General features: G+C 38.4%; 1 protein-coding gene and 1 long non-coding RNA gene across 3 annotated transcripts; one reads left to right on the top strand and one right to left on the bottom strand.

Moving 5' to 3' along the window:
• Positions 1-68: 68 nt before the first annotated feature.
• EREG (epiregulin) lies at positions 69-20,155 on the bottom strand. Of its 2 annotated transcripts, none has more exons than XM_019932717.3 (5): positions 19,922-20,155; positions 7,051-7,140; positions 5,034-5,157; positions 4,264-4,413; positions 69-2,663 (listed from the first exon to the last, which is right to left on the bottom strand). In XM_019932717.3, exons 1-5 carry the CDS (start codon positions 19,968-19,970, stop codon positions 2,582-2,584), a joined length of 495 nt encoding a protein of 164 aa, XP_019788276.1. In that variant the 5' UTR covers positions 19,971-20,155; the 3' UTR covers positions 69-2,581. The 2 variants fall into 2 exon arrangements, with proteins under 2 accessions (XP_019788276.1, XP_019788277.1); XM_019932718.3 differs by having other exon boundaries at positions 7,051-7,137; positions 19,922-20,150.
• LOC109549572 (uncharacterized) lies at positions 19,004-24,732 on the top strand. The gene is made up of 4 exons (XR_002175893.2): positions 19,004-19,722; positions 20,145-20,333; positions 22,760-22,903; positions 24,525-24,732. It is a non-coding gene; the product is annotated as an uncharacterized lncRNA (long non-coding RNA).
• The last annotated feature ends 280 nt before the right edge of the window (positions 24,733-25,012 follow it).

Genomic DNA, 25,012 nt, shown 5'->3' with positions numbered 1-25,012 from the left:
CTTTAATGTAGTATGGAAAAAAAGAAAAACAAAACAAAAAAAAGAAAGAAAGAGACTAAACTTATCAGTGACATTTTTAATGCAAGGTGTTTCATTTTTATTTTTCAATTTTGTTTTTTTCCAGTTTCCAACAAAAATAAATAAAAATTAACATCCTGTAAAGTATCTATATTCTCCTTCAATATCTTAAGGTACACTATTATCAAAGCTGATATTGAACACAAACAAATTGATACAATTCAGTACTCTGATAAAATTCATTGTCAAATAAGTTACTTTAAACTGCATGTGATACAACTTTATGTTCCATGGCATCTTTCACATAAACTCTATACCAAAATGGCTCATCAAAGTGCAATTACAGAGTGCAAAAAAAGCAGAGAGAAATTCACTATCTTACATTTAACCTCATCCAGTTTGAACAACAGGTATGTTTTAGATAAAATTATTCTTCAGTCAAAACATTAAAACGTACTCCAGCAGCACTGCATATACCAGTTGTTACTCCCCCTTTTCCCATACAAATAAGAGTAGAAAAAAATCAGAAAGTATTGGGCAGCAAATTAAACACATTTTTTCCAAAAGTCTACTGACAGACTATTGCAGCAAAAATGGCAAAATGGATCAGACATAAGTTTTTTAACTAAATTCAACAGAAATTAGAAGCTAGTATCATGTACTTGCTACATAAAAATTGATTTGATACCTCACAGCAGTTGAATTTAGCTAATTCTCTTCTCAAGGACTCAAAAATAAAAATCTGTCCTACCAGTGCACCATTTCTCCCCTTGCATTGACTTTGGCAGAGAGATAAGAGCAAAAGAATGTCCAAAAGAATAGTAGCATTTGACTGTATTTTAAATATTTAATATATTACACAAATCTTAATTATGAGGTTCTATCTTTAGTACCACTATTAGAACTTTACCTATTTGGTTATAGAGTATGTCTACTGGGTTACTTTGTGGCCTTGGTGGGAAGCCACAAACTATGGATTTATGCATTGGATTTGCATTTATTCTCAATACGGAGGGTATAGATAGCCCTTTCTAGAAATATATACAGTGAGAAATCTGTAAAATAAGGAAGATAGACTAAATATGAGCCAAAATGTTTCCATTGTTTGCAGGAAACATGAGTTGCCAGAAATCTTTTTTTTTTTAGCAGTCATTTTTTTATGTTTGTTCAGCATCAACCTCATTAAAACAATAATTTTTTTACTAATTTTCTCCCATAAAAGTAATCTGTGTCATACCTTTTTTATTACTTAATATGCATTTATAAATAAAAATTTAACTTTTACAGGGGTTAGTTTTTAAATAAAGATGAAAAAGCACCCCAAACTATTATCTACAATTAGTTATGTAATATGAATTCAGATGCTTAAGATAAACCAGTATGACTCCATTTTGTAACAAAGTCAAGGATTGCAGCTGATTTCTTGGTTAGTCAATACATTTTCTTTGAAGCACTCAAGGTCACTCAAAATATGCAGACCTCCTTTACATACAGTAGATATCAATAAGTATGTGTAGGATTTAAAACGTATTTTTACACAGCACATTTGACTTCAGCTGTATTAGTGGGAAACAGAAATATCCTTTTAGATCTCTTTAGACCATATATAGACTTATTGTCTTATATCACACTTTAAAATAATAATTAGTCCATCAAATTTTGGACTATGATTTAATCTTAGAATTCTTCAGCCAAGTCCCTACAGAAATAAATAATCTTGAAAAGAAGCACAAATTTTGGCTTCACGTGTGGATTTCTGTAATTGCCTCATGAGCAGTTACCTAGCATAAATGTCATACTAAAAAAAAGAACATTGTGAAGCTATAAATTATCTACTATTTACATAAAAGATGGTATAAAATTAAGTTCTCAATTCATTTTCTTAAGGAGACTCTGTTAGATGGATGACAAATAACGTAGGAGTTGTGGTTGGGAATAGGGAATCATGCACCTTCTCTCCAGGCAGACAAACAGCGAGTTATAGCTAAGGATGTGTGTGGAGGGAGCAGAGCCCTCCAGGTTTTAGTTTGTTTCAAATATGTAGTGTTTAGCACGTGATCTATATTTGCTTCTCCCCAATTTCCACAGCATTACCGTTTTGACACATGGCACAGTGGTGCCGACTCATACATCAGACTATGATATAGTCAAACCAACTATCATTGATTCGAGGAGTAGAAATATATACTTATTAAATTGATTTGACCATATATTTAGGCTTACAGAAACCTGTCACTTGCTGACACTTCCTGAACAATGAACTGGGCATTGCTCACTCCTATGCATTGTACAGCAGGCAAAAAAGCTTTCAATAAAGCACTTAGCCCAGGAAATGATTTCTTACAGAAATATCTATTTTCTTTCTACAGTAAATATTTTGTGTACATTATACATTAGCAAACAGTCTGTCAAAAAAAAACAAAAATAAAAACTCTTCTTAGTATATTAAAATACATCATTGTTGACTTAACACATGACCCCACATAAATATTATTAATAAAATAGGAGTATTAACATAACCAGGTATGCAGTTCATCCCTGCCCATAAGCTTAATGGCGCCATTCAGACTTGTGGCAATGCTGGATCCCCTGAGGTCACTCTTTCATATTCCTTCTTTGGTTCTTTACTTTTTCGATATCTGTACCTAGAAATATTCAGAAATTAAACCGTTAACACTGAAGTTAACAGTAATAGGATCAAAGTATGTTAACAAAAGAAACAAATATATGGATGCTAAAGGTATATTAGCATAGTGTTTCCAAAATGACAGAGGTGAATAGGTTTAGGTTGGATGCTAGAGAAGAAGGAGGGAGGAAGGGGTAGTTTCTCTGAACAAATAATTTTGGGAGGAAATGGTGAAATGCTGTTAAAGGACTTCTCAAAGGCTTTCACATGATCATGAAAATTGTAAAATTCCAGGAGAGCATGTGACCACGCTTAATCCTGGTCTGTTTATCCTTTTTTTTCCCTCTGACTTTTCTTCCTTCCTTCCTTCCTTCCTTCCTTCCTTCCTTCCTTCCGTTCTTTTCTTTCTTCCTTCCTTCCTTCCTTTCTTTCTTCCTTCCTTCCTTCCTTCCTTTCTTTCTTTCTTTCCTTCTTTCCTTCTTTCATCCTACCCATCACATTGATATAATGCTATCACCAATAATAATGAAAATAAATCGGGCACTTATTAAGTGACTGACAATGTTCTAAATGCTATATATCCATTATTTATTTTATCCTCACACTTACCATTATCATCCTCATTTTACAGATGAAGAAAATGAAGTACAAATGGGTTACATAACCTGGTCAAGTTCTCCCAGCTAGGATTCATAAATCTATCACGATTCAGAATCTTCATTCACTCATTCATTAAAGCTATCTTCCTAATATTTTGAGTTCATTTTCTACCCATTTTGAAGATGAAGCATGTAGCCTTAAGGAAACTGCATAACGTTTTTGCTTAGTGGAAGAATATGATTAGAAAACCTTTGTTTAGCCTTGATTTAGCTACTTGTCAACTAGATGAGCCAGGACATGTCAATTTACTTCTCTGGATCTTACTTTCCCATCTTTATAAAAGAAAGGATTGTAGTCAAAGACCTTTCAGGTGCATTTCAGTTTTAATAATATTCAGTTATGTGATCATAACCAATTAAAAAGGCATTATAATTTGGTGAATACTCAGACTCAAGCATGGACCAAATAAATTTAATCTTATAAAAGTAACACTTTTGGAGCTTCAAAAGTAGGAGTGCATTACTGTCAGCAAAAATAAAATGAAATTCACTCAAATCTACACTGAAAAATCTGCACCACTTCCAAAATAAGAAGGGTTTCATGGAGGCATTTTAAAGGCAGCTATTATTAACTAAGTCATTCTATTCCTATACCCTGGTCCTAAGCCTAAAAAATGGCCAATCTGATATACTGTCAGTAGTTTGGTGCCCACTCTATATTTTCTCAGTTATTAGCATATATCAGTACAGCATAGTACATGAAGATGGAGTGTTGAAGATGGAACTTTGGGGGACTGACATGAACCAGTTTTTAAAAGTCAGCTCTTATAATTATCTGGACACTCATTTCTACTAGTCCAGATGTTCCACTGCTAAAACTTCTTTATAAATATCATTAGTGCAGAGTCTATCTTATCCCACTAAATAATACTTTGCCATATTTTTACCCAGTTTGTAAGTGTGGATTGTATAAAGGTAATTTACAAAAGCAGAGTGTTAAAAACAAAAACAGTGGCTTACCATCTGCAGAAATAGTATACAGAGCCAGCAACTACGACGAGGAACAAGATAACAAGAATCACAGTCAAAGCCACATATTCTTTGCTCAGAGGCTTTTGGACGGTTAAAAAGAAGTGCTCACATCGGACACCAGTGTAACCCACTTCACACCTAAAGGACAATGCAAGAGAAAGGTCAGTTATTTAAGAAAGAAATCATGGTTCTGAATTAGTTTTGTAAGAGCTAATCTTACAATGTAATGCAAGATACTGACAAGGTTTGCCAAAAGTTGTAAAGATGAATTCAAAGACTGACCTTAAAGCTGGCCCAACTTGGATAAAAGAGGCCCACACTGCTCTCAAGCTCAACTGCTGTATTAGAATGATAGTCTGGTTCACCTGCCAGGGTGGCTGACAGTGGTGGTTTGTAAGTCTGAAGTGCTTTTTGTCTAAGTCAGTGGAATCGATTCTTATAACAATGGCTGACACTAAGTCCAGATTCAAGGCTAAGCTACTACTGCGGTAAGTATGAGAGGAAGGCATGTGAAGCCCTGCCCATTCTGCAGCCCTGAAGCATCCGTACAATTTGATAACTGCTGTTTGCTCTACTATTCGTTCCCTAACTTTAAAAAAACTCACTCAATAAAGTTTCTAATAGTACATATAAACTGCATGCTAACAGTACATATAAACGGCAGCCCATGGAAACAATAGAGTAATTATTACAAAAATAAAAAAGAGAAGGCGGGTTTTTATAAAACTGTTTTTGTTTGCTTGTATTTGGCATATTACCTGCAGTGATTTTCACTCATGTCTACCAGGTAGATGCACTGTCCATGAAAACAGTAGCCGTTCATGTCAGAGCTACACTTTGATATTGACACTTGAGCCACACGCGGATTATCTTCTGTCTGAACTGTGAAAGAAATGGAAAGTGGAATATAGTCTGTTGCTTTCTTTGAAGAATCAATCACCCTTTCATAATAGTAACTACTGAGCTACTGGAACAAAGCAGGTCAGGTATTTTCAGGACAAAAAGTCACTCTAGTTGTCACGCTCCCTAGACCAATAAACAAACACTGAACCCCCAAAGGAAAACGGCCAACAGGCTACACAAAACAAAACAAAATAAAACCTGGGGGTAAAATTCTCAAACGACAACGTTTAAGATAGAAAAGGTAAGCTGAAGACACACACACGCAATCACGATCCTTCCCAGTTATTCACTTATCCAAACAAAGTGTGTATAATTTTTTCAAATCTCAAAATAATTCTGACATTCATTACTCCCAAAGCAATTGCAAACTGAATCCATTAATTAATTTAAGAGAGCTTAAATCTATAGTGGGTTTTAAGCCAGCAAGGTTTGTTTTGGTGTGCATTCCCAAACTTCCGGGTTCGGGGAAATCAATCACAGTCTCTAACGATGAGACCTGGACATGAACTAGACAAACCTTGAGTTCTAAATGCCTCGGTTACACAAATACAACAATGAAAATAGTAGTCTCTTTAGAATAGTGTTGCAACCTACACATAAAATTCACTTTAGAACGTTTTAATTACTAAAATGTGACGGATCTTTATGAAATAACCAAACAAATCATCTTGATTGTAACACTCTTGTTCAAATAGCCAGAAATAGGCAGTGAAGCACACCAAACCTCTAGAGAGCACAAAGAGGAAGGACAAGAAAGGAGGTGAAGTTGTTGCAGGAAGTGCTCTGGTTCCTCAGGAAAACTCTGGACTTAATAACTCAGAGTGAATATAAAGCAGATCTCTCTCTTTCTCACTCTCTCTCTTTTTTTTGGTGCCTAGGTGCTATTACTTTAATTTTATTTTTTAAATTTTATTTCTTTTATTTTTAATTTTTTTTTTTTTTTTTTACTGGAGTATAGTTGCTTTACAGTGTTGTGTTAGTTTCTGCTGTACAACGAAGTGAATCAGCTATAAAGCAGATCTCTCTTGAACCACATTCAGAGTACTCTGGGCCCCAAAGATAAGACCATACACCACTTTTTTTTTTTTTTTAATATGTTTTTTTTTTATTATTTATTTATGGCTCTGTTGGGTCTTCATTTCTGTGCGTGGGCTTTCTCTAGTTGTGGCAAGCGGGGGCCACTCTTCATCCCGGTGCGTGGCCTCTCACTATCGCGGCCTCTGTTGTTGCGGAGCACAGGCTCCAGACGCGCAGGCTCAGTAATTGTGGCTCACTGACCCAGTTGCTCCGCGGCACATGGGATCTTCCCAGACCAGGGCTCGAACCTGCGTTCCCTGCATTGGCAGGCAGATTCTCAACCACTGCACCACCAGGGAAGCCCGCACCACTTATCTTTGTAACCCTATGCCTAAGCACGGTGTTTAGCATGTATTAAGTACTCCGTAGATTTTTCTGAATGAATGCTGTAACTCAAAATAAAAGACATCATTTGCTCCTTTTACAAAAAATAACAACAAAATATATTGACTGTCCACTGTGTAAAAAGTTTAAATTTTCCTGTTTTGCCTGGGATCCAACTCCTCACAATGGTTTCTCAGCGACGCTCTGAAATGACCAAAGGGAATCTGATTTTCTTTGTTCTCTATCTCTTTAAGATCAGATCTTTATATATATAACTAGGTGCTCAGTCCCTCTGCCTCCAGTTATTCCTTTATATAATTTTTCCAGATCCCTAGTTCACTGGGTTCTTTTGTTAATACAGCAGCTATTTCTCCCCCTTTTTTTCCACTATCACATACTTATAGTCTTTGAGTTACATTTCTGTTAAGAATGTATAATTCTTTGATGCAACATTGACAAAGCTGGGCTTACCTAAAGCTGTGCAGTTATCTTCGGACTCTCCTGGGATACATGAAGGAATCACAGTTGTACTGAGAACTGCTTGTAGAAGATGGAAACCTACTTATGGAGAAAAATCAAATATATAACTAATGCTTCAAGGAAAGAAACCTTAATCAGATTTCCACATAATTACAGTATTTATAAAGTTCTTTTAATTATTTCAAGAATTTGATTCATCGAAACCATAAAAAAAATAATTCATGGAAACAGGCATATCATTGAAAATAAATGAACCCCCAGCTCTTCTGTCCAAGGGTAAAAGCCCTGGCATTACATTCAGAGTTTCAGATTTGACCTACTCTAAACATTTCACAGTAACCTTTTCAAAGACCTGATTTTAAAGATTGATTTCTTAAGAAGCTTAGCCATTGGAAAATTGGAAAATTTCCACAGTTTTACGTCGTGATGTGTTCAGAGCAATGCTCCAAGGTAGAAACTATCACAAAGAAGGCTTCAAATAAAACTCAGCTTCTATTTACGGTCACAACTAAACAGGACTCTCAACCTAAGATACATCAGTTGTTGATTTAAGTACCTAAGTTACTCCTTGCATTACACATTAAAATCCATTTTAATGAATGAAATGTAATCTAAGTAAAGTCGGAATATATCTTATCTAATATGGAAAGGAACACACATGCTAGATGAACCACACTGTGCCCAAGAATCTGGTTTCTGTCAGCCCAGTAAGAGCTTAAACAAGGCATTTCGTGATGTTTCTCCACTGAAAAGATAAATGTTGGGAAACAGGCACCAGAATGATTCATGTAGTTTTCTGAATTGCACAGTAAGAATAAGAGAAACCTTTTAATTGCACGGATGTTGACTGAAGAGAGTTCTACTCTCCTTAGGAGTCATGTAGTTGCTCTTCACTCTTCCAGGCTATATGAGTAACTGTTAAATAAGAAACATTACTCGTGATGGTGAGAGTAGTAGGTAGCAGTTAACATTTCTTGCCCACGTACTGTATGTGGGCATGGTTCTACCCTCCTTACCTATACTATCTAATTTAATCCACTCACTGACTCTTTGAAGAAGATACTACTGTTCTCCCCATTAGACATATGAGAAAAGTGAGTTAAGTAACTTTCCCAGGAGTACATAGCAATGTTGTTAATGGGCTGCATTACAGAATCTGGCAACAGGCAATAATACTCGAGTATAATGGACATCACAGGGAACAAACTCAGATAAATGTAACTGAAGCAGAGTATTTAACCCCATAGGGAGGCAACAAAGTACGTGGAAAGGCAATCTGGGAGAAAACTTGAGCTATGTAATTTTGGACAAATTAATTAAATTCTCTGGATCTCCATTTTCCCTAGTTTATAGAGCTTTGGGGAGAATTAAATGAAATTATATTTTTCTGAAACATCTAACATACCAGAGACTCATGAATGTTCCATGCCACTCAACATCTAGCCTCTGGTTTTAGCAGTAGTATATGTGGGTAGTGCCCTCTACTGGTCTATAATAATGTTATAAATCTCTCTGTACTTTGGTATTTTAAAGGATAATTAATCCATGTAATAGAGAATTTTATTTTATTTTTTCACAATCACAGGAGTATGTATATGTTAAGCAAATTGCATATGATTTGGGTAAAACTGAAATTAAAAACTAAACTACACATAAGCATCAGAATTTGCAATTTCTTAATGTTTCAAACTTGACACATAACAATCCTGTGAAGTAGTTATTAGCCCCAAACAACCTCAGTGTTAAATTACATGTCTGGTCCAAGACCAATTATCTAGTGACCATAGAAGATAAGAGTTAGGAGTCCATCTTTGGACATCAAGCCTCATCACCTTTCAGTGATTTGAAAATGTCTTTTGTAAATAATTTTAAATGTTATTCTCAAATGAAGGTGTTTACACTACAGTTCCATCATAGATGCATGTAGCCAGTAAACTATGAAAATTGGTTCTAAATCGTGTGTCCAGCTGCAAAGCTCTATTGCCTAAAAGCAGTGGTCCTCAGGTTTTTCTCAACCTCACCTCTGGCCCAGGGCTTTGCAAAATCGGGTAGAGGAGTAAGTGGGAATGATCAAAAGATTGAAAAAGTCCACCCATGGAGAATTTTGATATCCAGCACCCTGTCACCCTCATAAATCACTACTCATTACAGTCATACAGGAAAGGAATAGATGCTAAAGTCCTATCCATATATTTCCTTAATCTTTCAGTTGTTCATGACTTTAGTGTTATTTGAACATAATGATCTCTCTGTAATTCAAATGCAAATCTTATATTTGAGTTTTCAATCTTGACCATGGGTCCCAGCTAAGAAAATAATTCCCTGTGATATTAAAGATTTTAGACAGGGTCAGTGTGTCAGAAAACAGATCTGGTAGCAAGCTCTACATTGGTAACTAAGATACAGAGGAATTCCGTGCTAAATGATAATCTGTAAACTCAAAACTGGCCATTGGAACTTCTGTTTCAATAATGTTATGAAAACAAAACTCCCTTTGGAGGCCATTATTCCTGTCAAATTTCCAGATGGGTTTCAGTAATGTAAAGCTCACCTGTTCATCTCTCTACCTTCATCTTTCAGAGATTTGTTTCCATGAAACCTCAAATGTGCCAGCAGGAAGTGACACCGGTGACTCACAGCACACATACCACCTCTACTCCGTGGGTCAGGGCCGAGCCTACACCTCGCACGATACTGGGGACAGCGCGTGGGAACGGTGGAGTACCATGACCCCAGTGGGGGGAGCACTAAGTAAGAAGTGCTCGCCTGAGAGTCAGGAGGAATGCCAGATGTAGAAAGCACCCTTTTTATTGTATATGGTTTCTTTTGTCCTTGCTTCCTTATGACCACACTGAGGGGCCATCTCGAAGGAGGCTGGGATTTGGTGACTGGCTGACCAAGCCTATTCCTCAATAATCAACTGCAATTCTCAGAGATAAAATGGCTTTCCTGAATAACAATCAAGCAAATAAAAACGACCCGAAATAAAATAAGATAGGTTACAGAATGAAAAGAATGCACCTTATTTTCCCAATTGCACCTTTTAGGCTATTTGGACTGGAACAGCAAATCATAATGAATCGTAGTATTTGCCCAACCCCAAAACAGGCAGCAAAATCTGCTTTGTTCACACTTTTGCTGTGGTCACATGCCTACCTATTTATGGACTGTTAGTTTTCTACCTTCTTCCAGGGCAGTCTGTAATTTTAGGATTTGTCTGTAACATAGTAGGCTTGTTAGGTCTTGTATACTTTCAAGGAGTGAATATGCCTTTACCACTTCCAGATGCCTTTTTGTCTCAAATCCACTATTAGATAAAGTCCTGCTTCACTTCATTAAAATAACTGTAAACTATCACATCAGTTTCACATCACTGAAAATAACTATTGTCAGTACTTTCCAGTAACAGCCTATGTTTTCAGAGAATAGAATATATATATATATGTGTGTGTGTGTGTATACATATATATCATAATATATATCTATATATCACAAATCTTGCTTCCTACCAGCAATCATTTTCTTCCTACAGTTTTTCAACATTAACCTTATCACTAAGCTTCATTAAAGTAAAAGCCAACAACTATTTGAGATAAAAACAGGATAACAGGATGAAACCAGAGGTTGATGTGATAATGGGTTACTAACAAGTCTTTAAGTTTGAGTTTCAAATATAGCCATAAGATCTTCCTTGTCAAGTGTCAAGAAAAGATTTAATACGCCATGTTTTTCAGTTCAGAGACATTAAACTAAACTCTTCAATTCTGGTAGTAATTTCTAAATCATACTTCAAAGTGCTCATATATTTTAGTGATCATACAATACTTAATGCTCTCACAATGCAGGAGAAATCATATCAAGTATTATATAAAGGATACACTTTGTACTAATTTGGGTGTTTTGGAATTTTGTGACTAAAAGCTCTAAATATGGAACTTGCCCCTCCTAAAACCAAAGATTCATCTCTATAGTATTATTTCAAATGATCTATTGAAATTGTATTTTTTTTTCTTTAAGATAATGTTACACAGGAAGGTCTTTTTAGAACCTTTTCTGTCTTCACTCCCTTCCATCATGCTTTTCACACTATCCCTATTGATCCAATTCAGAAATTTAAATGACTATTACATTATTGTCTCAAAAAAATCTTCTAAAGGAGCAACAGTTTAGATTATAAGCGTTTGTCATTTGCCTTTTTTTCATTATGGTCATATTGTGTACTACAGCTTTGAAAACTTAATGACATTTTTAGAAGCATATTGTCTATCATATCATTCATTCTTTATAGAAGCCTATTGCCAAAAACGAATTTGCAAAAGGATAGAGTTTTAATCGGTAAGCATCAAAAAAGAGGAGAAAATGAGTACATAAAAGATAATTTTAAAAGGCTTAAAGTTAATTACACTTCATTCCGAGAATCTATGTAATGCACCTAGCATAATGGAAGGTGCTAAGAAACTTTATTTTGTGAAAATATATAGTTTTTTGGTTAACAGTGGAGACTCCAACTTTCGTGAGAAGCACAAGTTCATCTGTAGTATGATGGTAGGGCGGGAATGGCTTAATTATGCTTGATAGATGGGAAAGGAGGAGAGCAGCTTAGCTCTCTTATACTTACTTTTAGTAACTACATGTCTCTAAGAATATTTGTTCAATAAATATCTACTGAGATTTTTCTATATGCAAGATACTGAACGAGCTGCTGAAAGGAAAACTGATGCAAAGGACATAGCTCCTGTTCTAGCTAGAGTTAATGAGGCTAGACTCCAGGTGGTGGCGAGAGAAAGAATTCATAGATGACACCAAGTTTCTGGCCAGAAAATACCAAGGAAGGTGGTGTCATTAAAAGAGTCGACAACATAGGCAGGGCAGCAGGTTTGTGGTGGCATCTGCAGCTAGTAGACATGAAGAAGGACATAATGAGAGAAGGAATTTGAGTTTTTAGTTCATATATCATCTGTTTATATTTATGAGGCACTTGGGAAAATACATCTGGAGTAAAACAATAAGAATGGAGTTGATGGAGTCTATTTGAAAATCAAATGAGGAAATATCACCTTTAAAGGCACAGGAGTCATTCAAATGTTCTACGGAAAATAGTACGCAATGGAAAATAATGAACTTTGGGAAATAGGTGATAAGGAGTGGATAGAAATGGCCAAGGAATTTGGGGAAAAAAGGAAATTCAGTCTTGCGGGAGCCAAGAGAGCAGGGTTACAAAAGGAGGCATGGAGATATACAGACTGCCAACAAACACATGAAAGAATGTTCAACATCATTAATCATTAGAGAAATGTAAACCAAAACTACAATGAGATATCATCTCACCCCAGTCAGAATGGCCATGATCAAAAAATCTAGAAACAATAAATGCTGGAGAGGGTGTGGAGAAAAGGGAACACTCTTGCACTGCTGGTGGGAATGTGAATTGATACAGCCACTATGGAGAACAGTATGGAGGGTCCTTAAAAAACTACAAGTAGAACTACCATATGACCCAGCAATCCCACTCCTGGGCATATACCCTGAGAAAACCATAATTCAAAAAGAGTCATGTACCAAAATGTTCATTGCAGCTCTATTTACAATAGGCCGGAGATGGAGACAACCTAAGTGCCCATCATCGGATGAATGGATAAAGAAGATGTGGCACATATATACAACGGAATATTACTCAGCCATAAAAAGAAACGAAATTGAGCTATTTGTAATGAGGTGGATAGACCTAGAGTCTGTCATACAGAGTGAAGTAAGTCAGAAAGAGAAAGACAAATACCGTATGCTAACACATATATATGGAATTTAAGGGAAAAAAATGTCATGAAGAACCTAGGGGTAAGACAGGAATAAAGACACAGAACTACTAGAGAACGGACTTGAGGATATGGGGAGGGGGAAGGGTGAGCTGTGACAGGGCGAGAGAGAGGCATGGACATATATACACTACCAAACGTAAGGTAGATAGCTAGTGGGAAGCAGCCGCATAGCACAGGGAGATCAGCTTGGTGCTTTGTGACCACCTGGAGGGGTGGGATAGGGAGGGTGGGAGGGAGGGAGACGCAAGAGGGAAGAGATATGGGAACATATATATATGTATAACTGACTCACTTTGTTATAAAGCAGAAACTAACACACTATTGTAAAGCAATTATACCCCAATAAAGATGTTAAAAAAAAAAAAGATAGATAAAGGAGGCATGGGGTGGTCAGCAATGCAATGATTGAAGAAAGTATGAGTGACTCCATCATAAATAAGATTCATCATTATTCAGGGAAAATAGTGTTAAAATCAGCAATAAAAATTGCTAAGTTGATTTTTTTAACACTAGAATTGGCTTTATATTTGCATCCAGCTTACCATTAATATGAATTTTATTTGTCTTGGTAACTCAAGCACTGATTATTCAAACTGTGAATTATGAGTGGCAATGTGTTACAGCAATGGAAAACACATTAGCTAATGCTTCTCACCCTGGAGTAATTTTGTTAACCAGGGACACTGAGCAATGTCTGGAGACATTTTTGTTTGTCACAACTCAGGGTGGGTGGGGTGCTACTGACATCTAGTGGGTAGAGACCAGGATTGCTGCTAAACACCCTGCAATGCATAGGACAGTCCACAACAAAGAATTACCCAGTCTGTAATGTAAATAGACCCAAGGCTGAAAAACCCTGCAGTAGACCGTGAGGTATGGAGTACAGTTCTAGCTCAGATACTAAGTTTATCCCTCTGAAGCTAGGTTTCCTTATCTCTGAAAATGTCACCTAGGCTTGGGGTGGAGTGGAGGCGGAGATGGAATTTAGATTAGATTACTCTAAGGTTCCATTCATTTCTAAAACAATACTTTTCTTTTTCTTACTGACTATCCATCATTTAGTCATATCACTGCCCGACCTCTCTCTCTCTCTCTCTCTCTCTCCACCCCCCTCTCTCTCTCTCACACACACACGCACACACACACACGTACACACACACTGTGATATACTTAAATTTTGTTAGGCATACCATCAGTGAATACAGACTACATTAAAGATAGAAATGGGGAAAATAGGGAAGAAAAGGTATTCAACTTTATTATTTTTTTTAACATCTTTATTGGGGTATAATTGCTTTACAATGGTGTGTTAGTTTCTGCTTTATAACAAAGTGAATCAGTTATACATATACATATGTTCCCATATCTCTTCCCTCTTGCGTCTCCCTCCCTCCCACCCTCCCTATCCCACCCCTCCAGGCTGTCACAAAGCACCGAGCCAATATCCCTGTGCCATGCGGCTGCTTCCAACTAGCTATCTACCTTACTACGTTTGTTAGTGTGTATATGTCCATGACTCTCTCTCGCCCTGTCACAGCTCACCCTTCCCCCTCCCCATAACCTCAAGTCCGTTCTCTAGGAGGTCTGCGTCTTTATTCCTGCCTTACCCCTAGGTTCTTCATGACATTTTTTTTTTCTTAAATTCCATGTATATGTGTTAGCATACGGTATTTGTCTTTTTCTTTCTGACTTACTTCACTCTGTATGACAGACTCAACTTTATTATTAAATAGAACTGAATTTTCAAAAACTATTGCTCAGTCATAATATTTTGCTTCTCAAGCATGTTTTCAAAGAACAGCTGGTTGAGTCAAAACATAGTGCTGAGAACTCTAAATAAAATACCATTCTAATCACCCATCCAACAACATTTATTGAGTGATTAACGTAAGTCTGTTACAATGTGAATGATAAAAGATAAGTACAGCACCAGTTAGGAGAGACAGGGCCAGATACACACTTACAGGGTGACGTGTAAAGGGTAGGACCGAAGGACTCAGAGGGATGCAAAGGGGTGGGGGGAAGACTGCACATTTATTTTCCAGTGGTGAGGGAAAGATGAAAGGGGCTATCAGAGAAGGCTTGATACTTTTCTTCAGTCTTAAAGGATGGGGGGAACTTTCACCGAAAGTGAAGAGTGAGTTGGGAGCATCCACAGTCGATGATACAGCATATTCATAAGTGGAGACTTACACTCTGGGTAACTCACTTCTTTTTAAGTCTGTTTTCTCATTTGGAAACTGGGAATAGTAACACTTTTCCTGGCTAAAAGAGAGTTATTATAAAGATCAAATGAGGCATTTGTCTAAAAAAGCACTTGCTGCTACTGATAACAGCTCTAATTTCAAAAGTGTTTTTTAGTATTTTAATATTATGATATTTAAAATGTCCGTATATAATAACCTGATGACATAGTTATTATGATCTCCATTTTACAGATGACAAAACTGAGGCCCAAAGAGGAATAAATCCTTCCAAAAGTATGAAATAAAAGAACTGGGGTGTGAAATCTATATTCTGTATACTATGTCTCTTGATTCAAAACTATACAGTTTGACTAACACACCATAGTTAAGCAATTATACTCCAATAAAAACGTTTAAAAAATATACAGTTTGACACACGTACGTGTGCGTGTGTGTATATATAAACATATACATATGTGTGTGTATATATATATATATATATATATATACACACACACACATATATATTTATACATATATATGAGGAAGAGAGGCTTTTCCCCTTATCCTGAGGACTTTTAAGAGGATTTGTATTTAACTCACTTTCAAGCCTCAAATTTAAAATTCAGGATTTTTGACCTAAGTAATTAAGGGTTAACATTTTTTTCTGGACAATTATCAAGTTGTCTTGTGTGTTATAAATATAATACTAGTTAATTAAATCATTAACCTAGAATATCACTGAAGCTTCATTTGCCCTATAACCAGACAGGCACTCTTACATAAACTGCATTGCCAGAGGACACTGAGTCTGTCGCATTACTTCATTTTTCCAAAGGTTCCAGAATTGCCATACCAAGGCAATGGTTTTCAGGGTGCTTCTCCTTGAGGACCTCTCCTATTACAGCTCTAGGGAGTCTTCCTATTGTCTTCTGAAGGAATGTTCTCAACAGTAGTTACAGCCATATGAATTAGACAATTTGCAGAGGCCTATATTCAGGGCAAAGACTGACAGATGAGGAAGCCACACCTTAATTTTTTTTTTTTTTTTTTGGTACGCAGGCCTCTCACTGTTGTGGCCTCTCCCGTTGCGGAGCACAGGCTCCGGACGCGCAGGCTCAGCGGCCATGGCTCACGGGCCCAGCCGCTCCGCGGCATGTGGGATCTTCCCGGACCGGGGCACGAGCCCCCGCCCCCTGCCTCGGCAGGCGGACTCTCAACCACTGCGCCACCAGGGAAGCCCAGCCACACCTTAATTTACAGTCTTTTTAAAAAGGATTCCTTACTTGACATTTGCATCTCCTGGGTGATTATTAACCAGGAAATGGGAGATTCTTGGGCAAAAATGAACAGAAGACATTCAAATTCAATTTTTCCAAAGTGATTATGTGAATATTACACTTTTTTTTAACCAAAGAACTATGTCTATTTCCTCACTGTTAATAGAAGTGTGCTGTAGATTCCAACTTGACCCCTTATCAATACTACATTCAGTTCACAATATTGTGAATGATCCAGGGAACAAAAAGGATGTGGGTTTCCTTCTCCTTGATTTCTTTACTTACTATACATCTAGGAAAGTATAAAAATAGAAACAAAGGCCTCAGTCAACTGATGTCAATGATGGCTTCATAATAAAAGTCATTTCCTGGGTATTAAAAATGCTGAAATAGGTTAAGTAAAAATTTAACATATTTCAGCTGAGCTTAAGGAAATAATTGTATCTTTTCTGTGCTTGATTTTGAGTGATACCATAAAGTACCATTTTTGCACAAATACCAGTCCCCATAACAGATTCTAAGCCCTGGGGCAGTCCCCAGACTACTCTGGAACTTCTCTACTAGAACCTGTTACTTTTATTATGCTTCTGATAACTCTGAGAACCTCTGGCTCTTTACACATTGCTCCAGAGTGACCTTGACATTTGCCATCTCTAAATCCTTGTAAGGTACCTGATTCACTGAGCCTCAGTTTTTTCATTTGTCAAACTGGTCTAATCATACCTACCTCCTATAGTGTTTTAAGGAGCAAAGGAGATGCTAACGTGGAGAACACCTAACACACGACATGGTCGGCTCACAGGAGGCATTTGGTAACTGTTAGCTCCCTTCCCAGCTCCTGGATTTGGGCCTCAGTGCTGAACCACACACCCCAATTGCCCAAGTTGTTCATGTGGCAAGATGATGCGGAAGGCAGCTAGAATACCTAGACCAAAACCCAGACCGGAGAGGCCTGTCATCCTGTTTCTACCTATGATGTGTCATCTCAGGTTGTGCCAGCACCAGGCAGCTCATAAACTCTCAGGGTCAAAGGAAAAGATCTGAGGTGAGCCATTGCCTCATTGAGATCCCCGCTTCTCAGGTTTCAAGAAAGAATGTTTATTCTGCTCAATTCTCTGTCATTGTGCAATGAAGTGGACATCAGTTGTCTTGGATCTGTCATTCAGGAACACGCTCAAAAGCCCGTTTGGTTAAATGAACATGTCTGACTTTTAGATCAAGAGCCCCTAAACGTTAATTGCAGAACTCAAGAGAAAAATTTCTCCTCTTCATCCTGCAACAATCAAAGATTAGAAATGATAATTTAGGGCTTCCCTGGTGGTGCAAGTGGTTGAGAGTCCGCCTGTCGATGCAGGGGACACGAGTTCGTGCCCCGGTCCGGGAGGATCCCACATACCGCGGAGCGGCTAGGCAAGAGAGCCATGGCCGCTGAGCCTGCGCGTCCGGAGCCTGTGCTCCGCAACGGGAGAGGCCACAGCAGTGAGAGGCCCGCGTACCACAAAAAAAAAAAAAAAAAAAAGATTATTTAACTCTAAAATTATATATTATTTAGAATGCATTATCTAGTTTGAGGTATCTCAACCCTTTTACTTAACGTTGAGTAAGCTAAAAGTGCCAGCAAACCTGGGTGCGAACTTTTTCAGCGAAGCTTTGCTTTTCTATGGGATACCGGGTAACAGTTTCCCCATATATAAAGCAAGAACATCAATATCAAATATTTATAAAATGTAAAGGTAACCAAATGATTGTGGGGTGTGTGTAGCAATTTAAATCTGCATGTGTTGGAGACAGAGGATGGAAATGAAAGTGTCTGTATTTTTTCCACAGATATAAATACATGTGAATTCCACAAAAAAAAGCGAAAATAAAATGCTGAAATCTAAAATAACTGTTTCCTTCTTCTGAAGGCTAGACATTTGGGAAAAGTATTTCTAGGTAATATTTTGTCTGGGGGGAAAATGGCAATTTCACAAGTAACCGGTGGCCTTGCCTTTTTTCCATGTGCTTTGGAATAAGACTATTGAACTTGCATACCTGAATAGAGTACAGAGATATGATATAGAACTTCAAACAGGAACTTCCTAGTGGCAGGGAAATATCTAAACAAACTGGGAAAACAGAAACTGACTTAGCTCATTTGTAAATGGGCTTGGCCGCTTATGAAATAGGTGAACTATAATTAAGTAATGCAATAAAGGAGTTAAGCACTTTTATGGCAACAAAAACACACACGACACATATGCTAGGTAGGTAGTAACCAGGTTATTCAGAGGCTCTTGCTGTCTCAAATTAGCATATTCAATGAGTGGCCCAGAACAGACACTCACTTGCATTGTTCAGAGCAACCTTACAGGTGGAAAAAAAAAGCGCTAAGCTATTCTGATCTCTAGGTTAATTTCTAACTTTAGGAAGACTGTCACCTTTGTAAATTCATTCTTTTCACGGAGACTTCAAAACAAAGATAGCAAAGCCACATTATTTACTGAGAACCTTCTAGTACGTCGTTCTTAGTACAGTTTTGGTAGAAACCGCAGATCCAGTTTCCACCTATGTCCTTGAAGTTGGACGACTATGCATAGTTGTTACAACTATGCATAGTATGCATTTCATTAGGTTTCCCAACCCGTTAACATAAGGCGTGTCGAAATAATAATTGAACAGTCACATCCTGCACAGGTAGAGTGAGTTAGGGGAATTCGCCTCATTGCAACTCCAGAAAAAAAGCGAGATTGACAACCTTTATTTCCTTATTAAAATTTTCATATACAGCTCCAAATTCCTCTTGACGTTTAGGAATTCACAATATATATTTTTAAACCAGTTAAGTTAAAGATTTTTTTTTCCCTGTCCACAAGAACTAAATTATCTCAAATAAGAAGCATTAAAGTACGCTCAGCCACTACAGAATACAAGGGTGCAAGTAGCAGCGAGCGAAAAGAGCCCGACCAGCCCGCGGGGGGAAACCGGAAGCAGCAGGTGTTGGCGTCCAAGGGCCTCCAGGAGCACCCGGACCTGCGCGTGTCCCTCCCGCTCCGGGTACGCAAACAGCCTTTTCATTCTCTGGAGCTTCAGCGAAGCTGGCACCGCCGCACGCCAGCGCCCCCAGACGCTTAACCAGCCTTGATTTAGAAAACCTAAGGCAAGACAGGCGGAACAGCGCTTCTCTCCAAAAGGTCTTTCCTAGGCGCGGGTCTTGTCCATACTCCCGCCTCCTGTCCCCGCCCCCAGCCCGGTTTTCCCCCGTCTTTTGGATTTCTAGAACCGTCAGATTTTCAAAAGGAAACAACAAACCCGAAATCTTTTCAACTTTTTATTTCGCCTAATACGGAGCTATATTACTTCATGCAGAACACACAGACCAAGTTCATCTATCCGTGCAAGGTATTTTAACACCAGCCCCTTCCCCTACCCCACCCTCTTCCATCGCCTGCTGGAGGGAAAGACGGGCTCGCCTAACGAGAGACGTCGTTCGAAACGGAGTACACCTGAGTCTGGTGAAAAGCGCGGTACTTGTGAAAGGACAGCTGCCCCGGGGCCGCGCAGTCTAGTCTTCCGCGGCGGGAAGGGGCGGGGGACTCACCCAGGCAGAGCAGCGGCGCGGGGACCCAGGGGGCACGGCGCGGCTCCATCCTCCTCCCCGCGTCAGCCTGTGCGGGGCGCGGGCGTGGCCTGGGCGGCGGGCGGGCGGGGACCGGAGGGGCTGCGGCGGAGGCGGCGGTGGCGGTGGCGGCGGCGGGCGCTGTGGGAGCTCCGGCGGCCACGCGTCACTTAAGCAGCTTTTCCCTCCGACACCCGGTCTGTAGGGCAAGTGAACTCCACAGCCCACGCCAGACCTTTATAAGTACGGGGCGGGGCCTGGGGACTGAGGACTAACTGCTTGTCCGGAGTTTCATAATCGCCTCCGGGGGAGGAGTGGCCGGAGGACTGTCCGGATGTCATCCTCCCTCTCTGAACACCTGCGAGTGGCTGAGGAATGAAACAATGCTCTTCGGGTGAGCCGGGGACTACTCCCCACACTTTTGCAGCTCCCTCTCGGGCTCCTGCGGGCGGAGGTAGGGAGCATGGACCAGAAGCGTTGGTTTGCGCTGTGGGACCGCCTGCTGGATAGTGGGCGGTTTTAGTTGCTCTGGGTGACAGGCGTAACTTGAGTCAGCCAGTCTTCCTGCCAGGGCTGGAGTTCCCAGTACGTGCATTTGGAGAGCTGTGTGTGTGTGAGTGACTTACGGAAGTTCTTGAAACTTGTCAGTGGCTCAAGGACTTTCTTTGTGTTCACACCCACCACTGCCCAGAGTTGCTTTTTGTGTCTACACCTTCTTTCGAAGTCCCTCGGCTTCCTACGTGGTACAGGCATTTATGGCTTCAAAATCTAGTGATTATGAAGAAATAATCATAATTATTTCTTCATAATCATCATTTCTTCCCCTAAATGATTTAACTTCTCTGAACTTTGCCTTAATCCTGTCACTCCGCTGTACAGAATCTTTCAGTAACTTCCCGTTGCCTTTTGGACAAGGCCAGACACAAATGTAAAGCCAACAGTCTTTTCAGCCTCAGCTCCCACTAGTTCACCGGACAAATTTTCGCACCCCAGCCAGGCTGGGAAACTCACTCTACCTTTACTTATTCCCACTTTCCTCCCTGTGCTGGTGGAGTCAGAGTTTGGGGAAATGGCTGCGTTTTACTGGAGCTGGTCAAATCCTACTCACTTTCCTGGTTCTCCTCAAGGGCCTGGATTTCTTGACCCTACAGGGATCTCTCTCCATTCTGATCTCTTACAGCTTGTATTGTTTATCTTTCCCCTAGACTCAGAATTCTAGATCTGGTACTTCATACCTGATGAAACTACTTTGATTTGTTAACTTTTCTTGTTTGTCAGTCATATGTTCAGATCTGTATGAATACATAAATTGCCTTACTTGTTGTATTTCCCCTGTAGGGCCTGAAAACAGTGTGTCAATACAGCAGTACTGACAGCATAGTTGAATGGAAAATGGAATCTAATGGATGTTGGTTAACTCCTTACCTTTCTACTTTTTGTTTTCTTCTTATTATTCCTTTCCCTTTCCTCCCTCCCTCTCTCTCTCTTCTTCCTTCCTTTCTTTCCTTCTTTCTCTCTTTCCTTCCTTCTTTCTTTTTCTCTCTTTCTTTCCCTCTTTTTCTTTTCTTTTTCTTTCTTTCTCCTTCCCTCTCTCCCTTTGTTTCTTCCTTCCTTCCTTCCTTTCTTCCTTTCTTTCTCCCTCTTTCTCCTTCACCAGAACTCTCATGTTGGAAACAAACACTTTGTCTTTCCCTCAGTGGTTAAGATCATGGGTTCTGGATTTAGATTGTCTGCATGTGAATCCTTGGACAAGTTGTTTAACCTCTCTCCATTTCCTCATATGTAAAATAGGGATAATAATAGTATCTAACTCATCGGAAGATAATGAAGGTGCTTTCTGTAATGCCTAGTACAGAGTTGGCACTCGTTAAAAATACCTGTTGTGATATGTAAACACATGTTAGGATGATGGTACTTAATAGGTTGGCAGTATTCATGAGCTAAATGAATGAATGCATGGTAAGGTAGAGGTAGGATTATGGGTTCCTAAGTCTTAACTTCTGAATCCAGAGGGAAAACAAGCAGTAAGTAATTTGTCACTTAATTGCTCTTTTGTAAAAGAATAAATGGAACCAAGAAAGATGATCCTGGCAATGGGTTAGTTTTATGGAACATTGACAGGGATCCCAGATTTGGTAAATTAGAATTAGGAAAAGGGACTGCTGGCTCGTAATAGTTTCTGTTTTACAAACTGGATCTGGAAAAGAAATAACTCAAGTGTCTGAAAAATTAAAGCCGAATTCATTGGAAAGAATGAGGGGTCAACTGGGAGCATTTCCTTATTTTGCACAATGGCCTGTCATTGACCTACGAGGAGTGACAGGAAGAAGAATGTCTTAGTCCTAATTAGTGTCTTATTTCCATAAATACAGTGTTGTGGTTTGTGCTCAAAAGAAGGATGGGGTGGGAACACATTGGGGAAAATGGGGTCATGCAGCAACAGTCAACTCTTTGGTATTGATATGTGAAGAGGAATTTTTTGGGGCTTCGTAGCTAATGCCTGCAAGCATGAAATATCATCATCGTGAAAAAAATCCTTGTGCTTATCCCAAAATTTTCCACAGCAAGGACCTCCTCTACGGGTTAAGTTCACATGGTGTGAAGAAATCTTTTCTTTATTGGTTCTATGTTTACTCAATTTTCTAGCCATCAGTTTTCAAGAATGACTCCATCATGATACATCAGGGAAGATTTGCCACTGCCTGTGCGAAATAGCCGTCTTCTTCTTTTTTCTTTTTTTTTAATAATTGGAAACAGTTTTCATTAATCTTTCATTTAAACGTATCATTGTATGAAGTACAATCATAATTCCTCTTAAAGGCACAAAATATATTTGAAGATACGACAGTTTGGGAAGAAAATAATCAAGTCATAGAGAATTTTCCAACTAGGAAGTGACTTAAAGACATCAACCAGATCAGCAATTCCCAATCTGAGAGGTTTGGGGATCTTCTTTGTCAAATGGTTAGTAAATATAAATAATATTTATAGTCTAAATATCTATCTAGTACATTGAGTATTGTGATTATTAAAATGTATTCATTTTAAATTGCTAATGAATTTAAGGTGGCTTGGTGGCACCTGTAGTTTAATTGATACATAACAAACATGTAACCTCTGTCAGGGGGGGAGATGTGGCAAAATAATCTTTTTACATTATAAGAGGTCTTCTTAGGGGACTTAGGAAACCCTGGGCTGGCAGCATCCACATACAGGCCTGAATGGGTATCAGCAATAAACCTATTACAGACCATAGCCAAATCCAGCCCTGGGCCAGACCTAAAAAACTAGCATCTAGCCTCAGACAAGAATGGATAAAACCTCACAATACTTCTTCCATCTCTTGCTTTTCTCCTCAAGTCAGTGCTCCTTGGGACTGCAACGGGCACTTGTTTATTATGAAATTACTGCTTTTCAAACTAACAACAGATAATACCTGCTTTGGTGAATTAGCTTTTATATAACACAAAATGTTTAAAGTCTTTTATTAGCTAATCCTTAGCAAGAACTGCTACAGTGGAGTGGTGCTGGATTACTTTTTTTTACAATGAAGGTGTTGAAAAATATAGGAAAGTGTTCAAGATCAAGTTATTAAATTTGATATTCAAAATATGAGTCCTAGAACATGAATTCTGTTCTATCAGATGCTAACTTCTGAAAAAAGAAAACTGATTTTATTCTAAATTTAGCCAAATATTAACCATATGGGAACTTTTTAGCAAGTTCCACTTGAATGAAGAATTTATGTCCTTCAGGATAATTTTTAAACTGTGTGCTAAATAGTGTCTTATAAACTACAAATAAAACACAGATTTCCAAGCAAAATTCTGGGCTCTCTCTATCCCCATATATCACCTTTATGGAAAAGTGACTGCTTTGCTTTTCTCCTTGACCAAAAATCAACAGACTGCCATGCCATCTTTCAGTGATTTATTTATTCATATCATATACAGTTAGAGACAAAAATAAAGAAGGGAGGAATATATATTGAATGTAGTGATCCTCCCTTTTTTTAAATAACCTTTATCATAGACTTTTTTTTAAAAAGTCATTTTCCTCTGGACTAATCCATTCTTAATTGAGAATTAGTATAAGAATTCAAAAAGGAAAATTTCCTTGTTTTTCTTTCAGTATATACAGAGGTAGAGGAAAGTAAAAATTTAGAAAGCTTTAAAGTCTAATAAATAGTAAATTATTATTTCTTATTGATTGACCTGATAATTTGAGGAGTTTTCTGAAACCAAAAATGATTCCAAAACATTTAAAAATTTACGTACCATTTGAATGTTGACTGAATGGTGTGGATGGCCGATTAACTGATTAGATCAGTGAATTCACTCAAAGACACTATCTTCTGTTTGTGGTTCCGTTTAGATTCAGAACCATAGGTGGAAAGGAACATGAAAGTAGTGGATATTTGTTCTTAAATCTAAATGTGGATGGATGTGCCTAATAATAATAATAATAACGACAACTACTGTTTATACCTAACATTTTTAACTCACTAGGTAGTTTAAAATATAATGGCTTACTTATTCCTCTAAATAACCCATGAGGTCAGTACATTTTTATTTCCGTTTTACAGATGAGACTAAGGCAAAATAGTAAGGAATTTGGTCAAGGCCCTTCAGCTCATAAACAACAGAGACGGGATTCAAACCAGGCAACCTGACTCCAGGTGGTACCAGACTCTTTCACCATCACACTGTATTGCTTTGACCCATAGCAACACCTGGTTCACTGAAAGTGCAGTGCTTGTTATATGTGCGACGCTCTCAGATATTTTCATTAAAATCCACGTTTCTGGAGTTTTCTAGTCTCAAATTCTTTGCAAAGAGCATTCACATCCCTTTGCAGATAGTTTTTATACTCCTTCCTTAAGACGAATGTCCTATGTTGCTGTTATCCTATTAAGAAGAAAATCAGGTGTGCCAGCCTTCCAGCTTCCATTGCCAAAGCATTTGTTAATCTTACTATTTTATGGTTCATTGTGCTTATGTAAAACATTTTATTCTACAAATGTCCCATCAGAAATGTCACCTGTGAATTTCATCAACAGAATCCTCTGAAAAA

Source organism: Tursiops truncatus, chromosome 5, assembly GCF_011762595.2.
Source record: "Tursiops truncatus isolate mTurTru1 chromosome 5, mTurTru1.mat.Y, whole genome shotgun sequence".
NCBI classification, from domain to species: Eukaryota; Metazoa; Chordata; class Mammalia; order Artiodactyla; family Delphinidae; genus Tursiops; species Tursiops truncatus.
The sequence above is the reverse complement of the archived record's forward strand: the minus strand, read 5'-3'. Positions and strand labels throughout refer to the sequence as shown.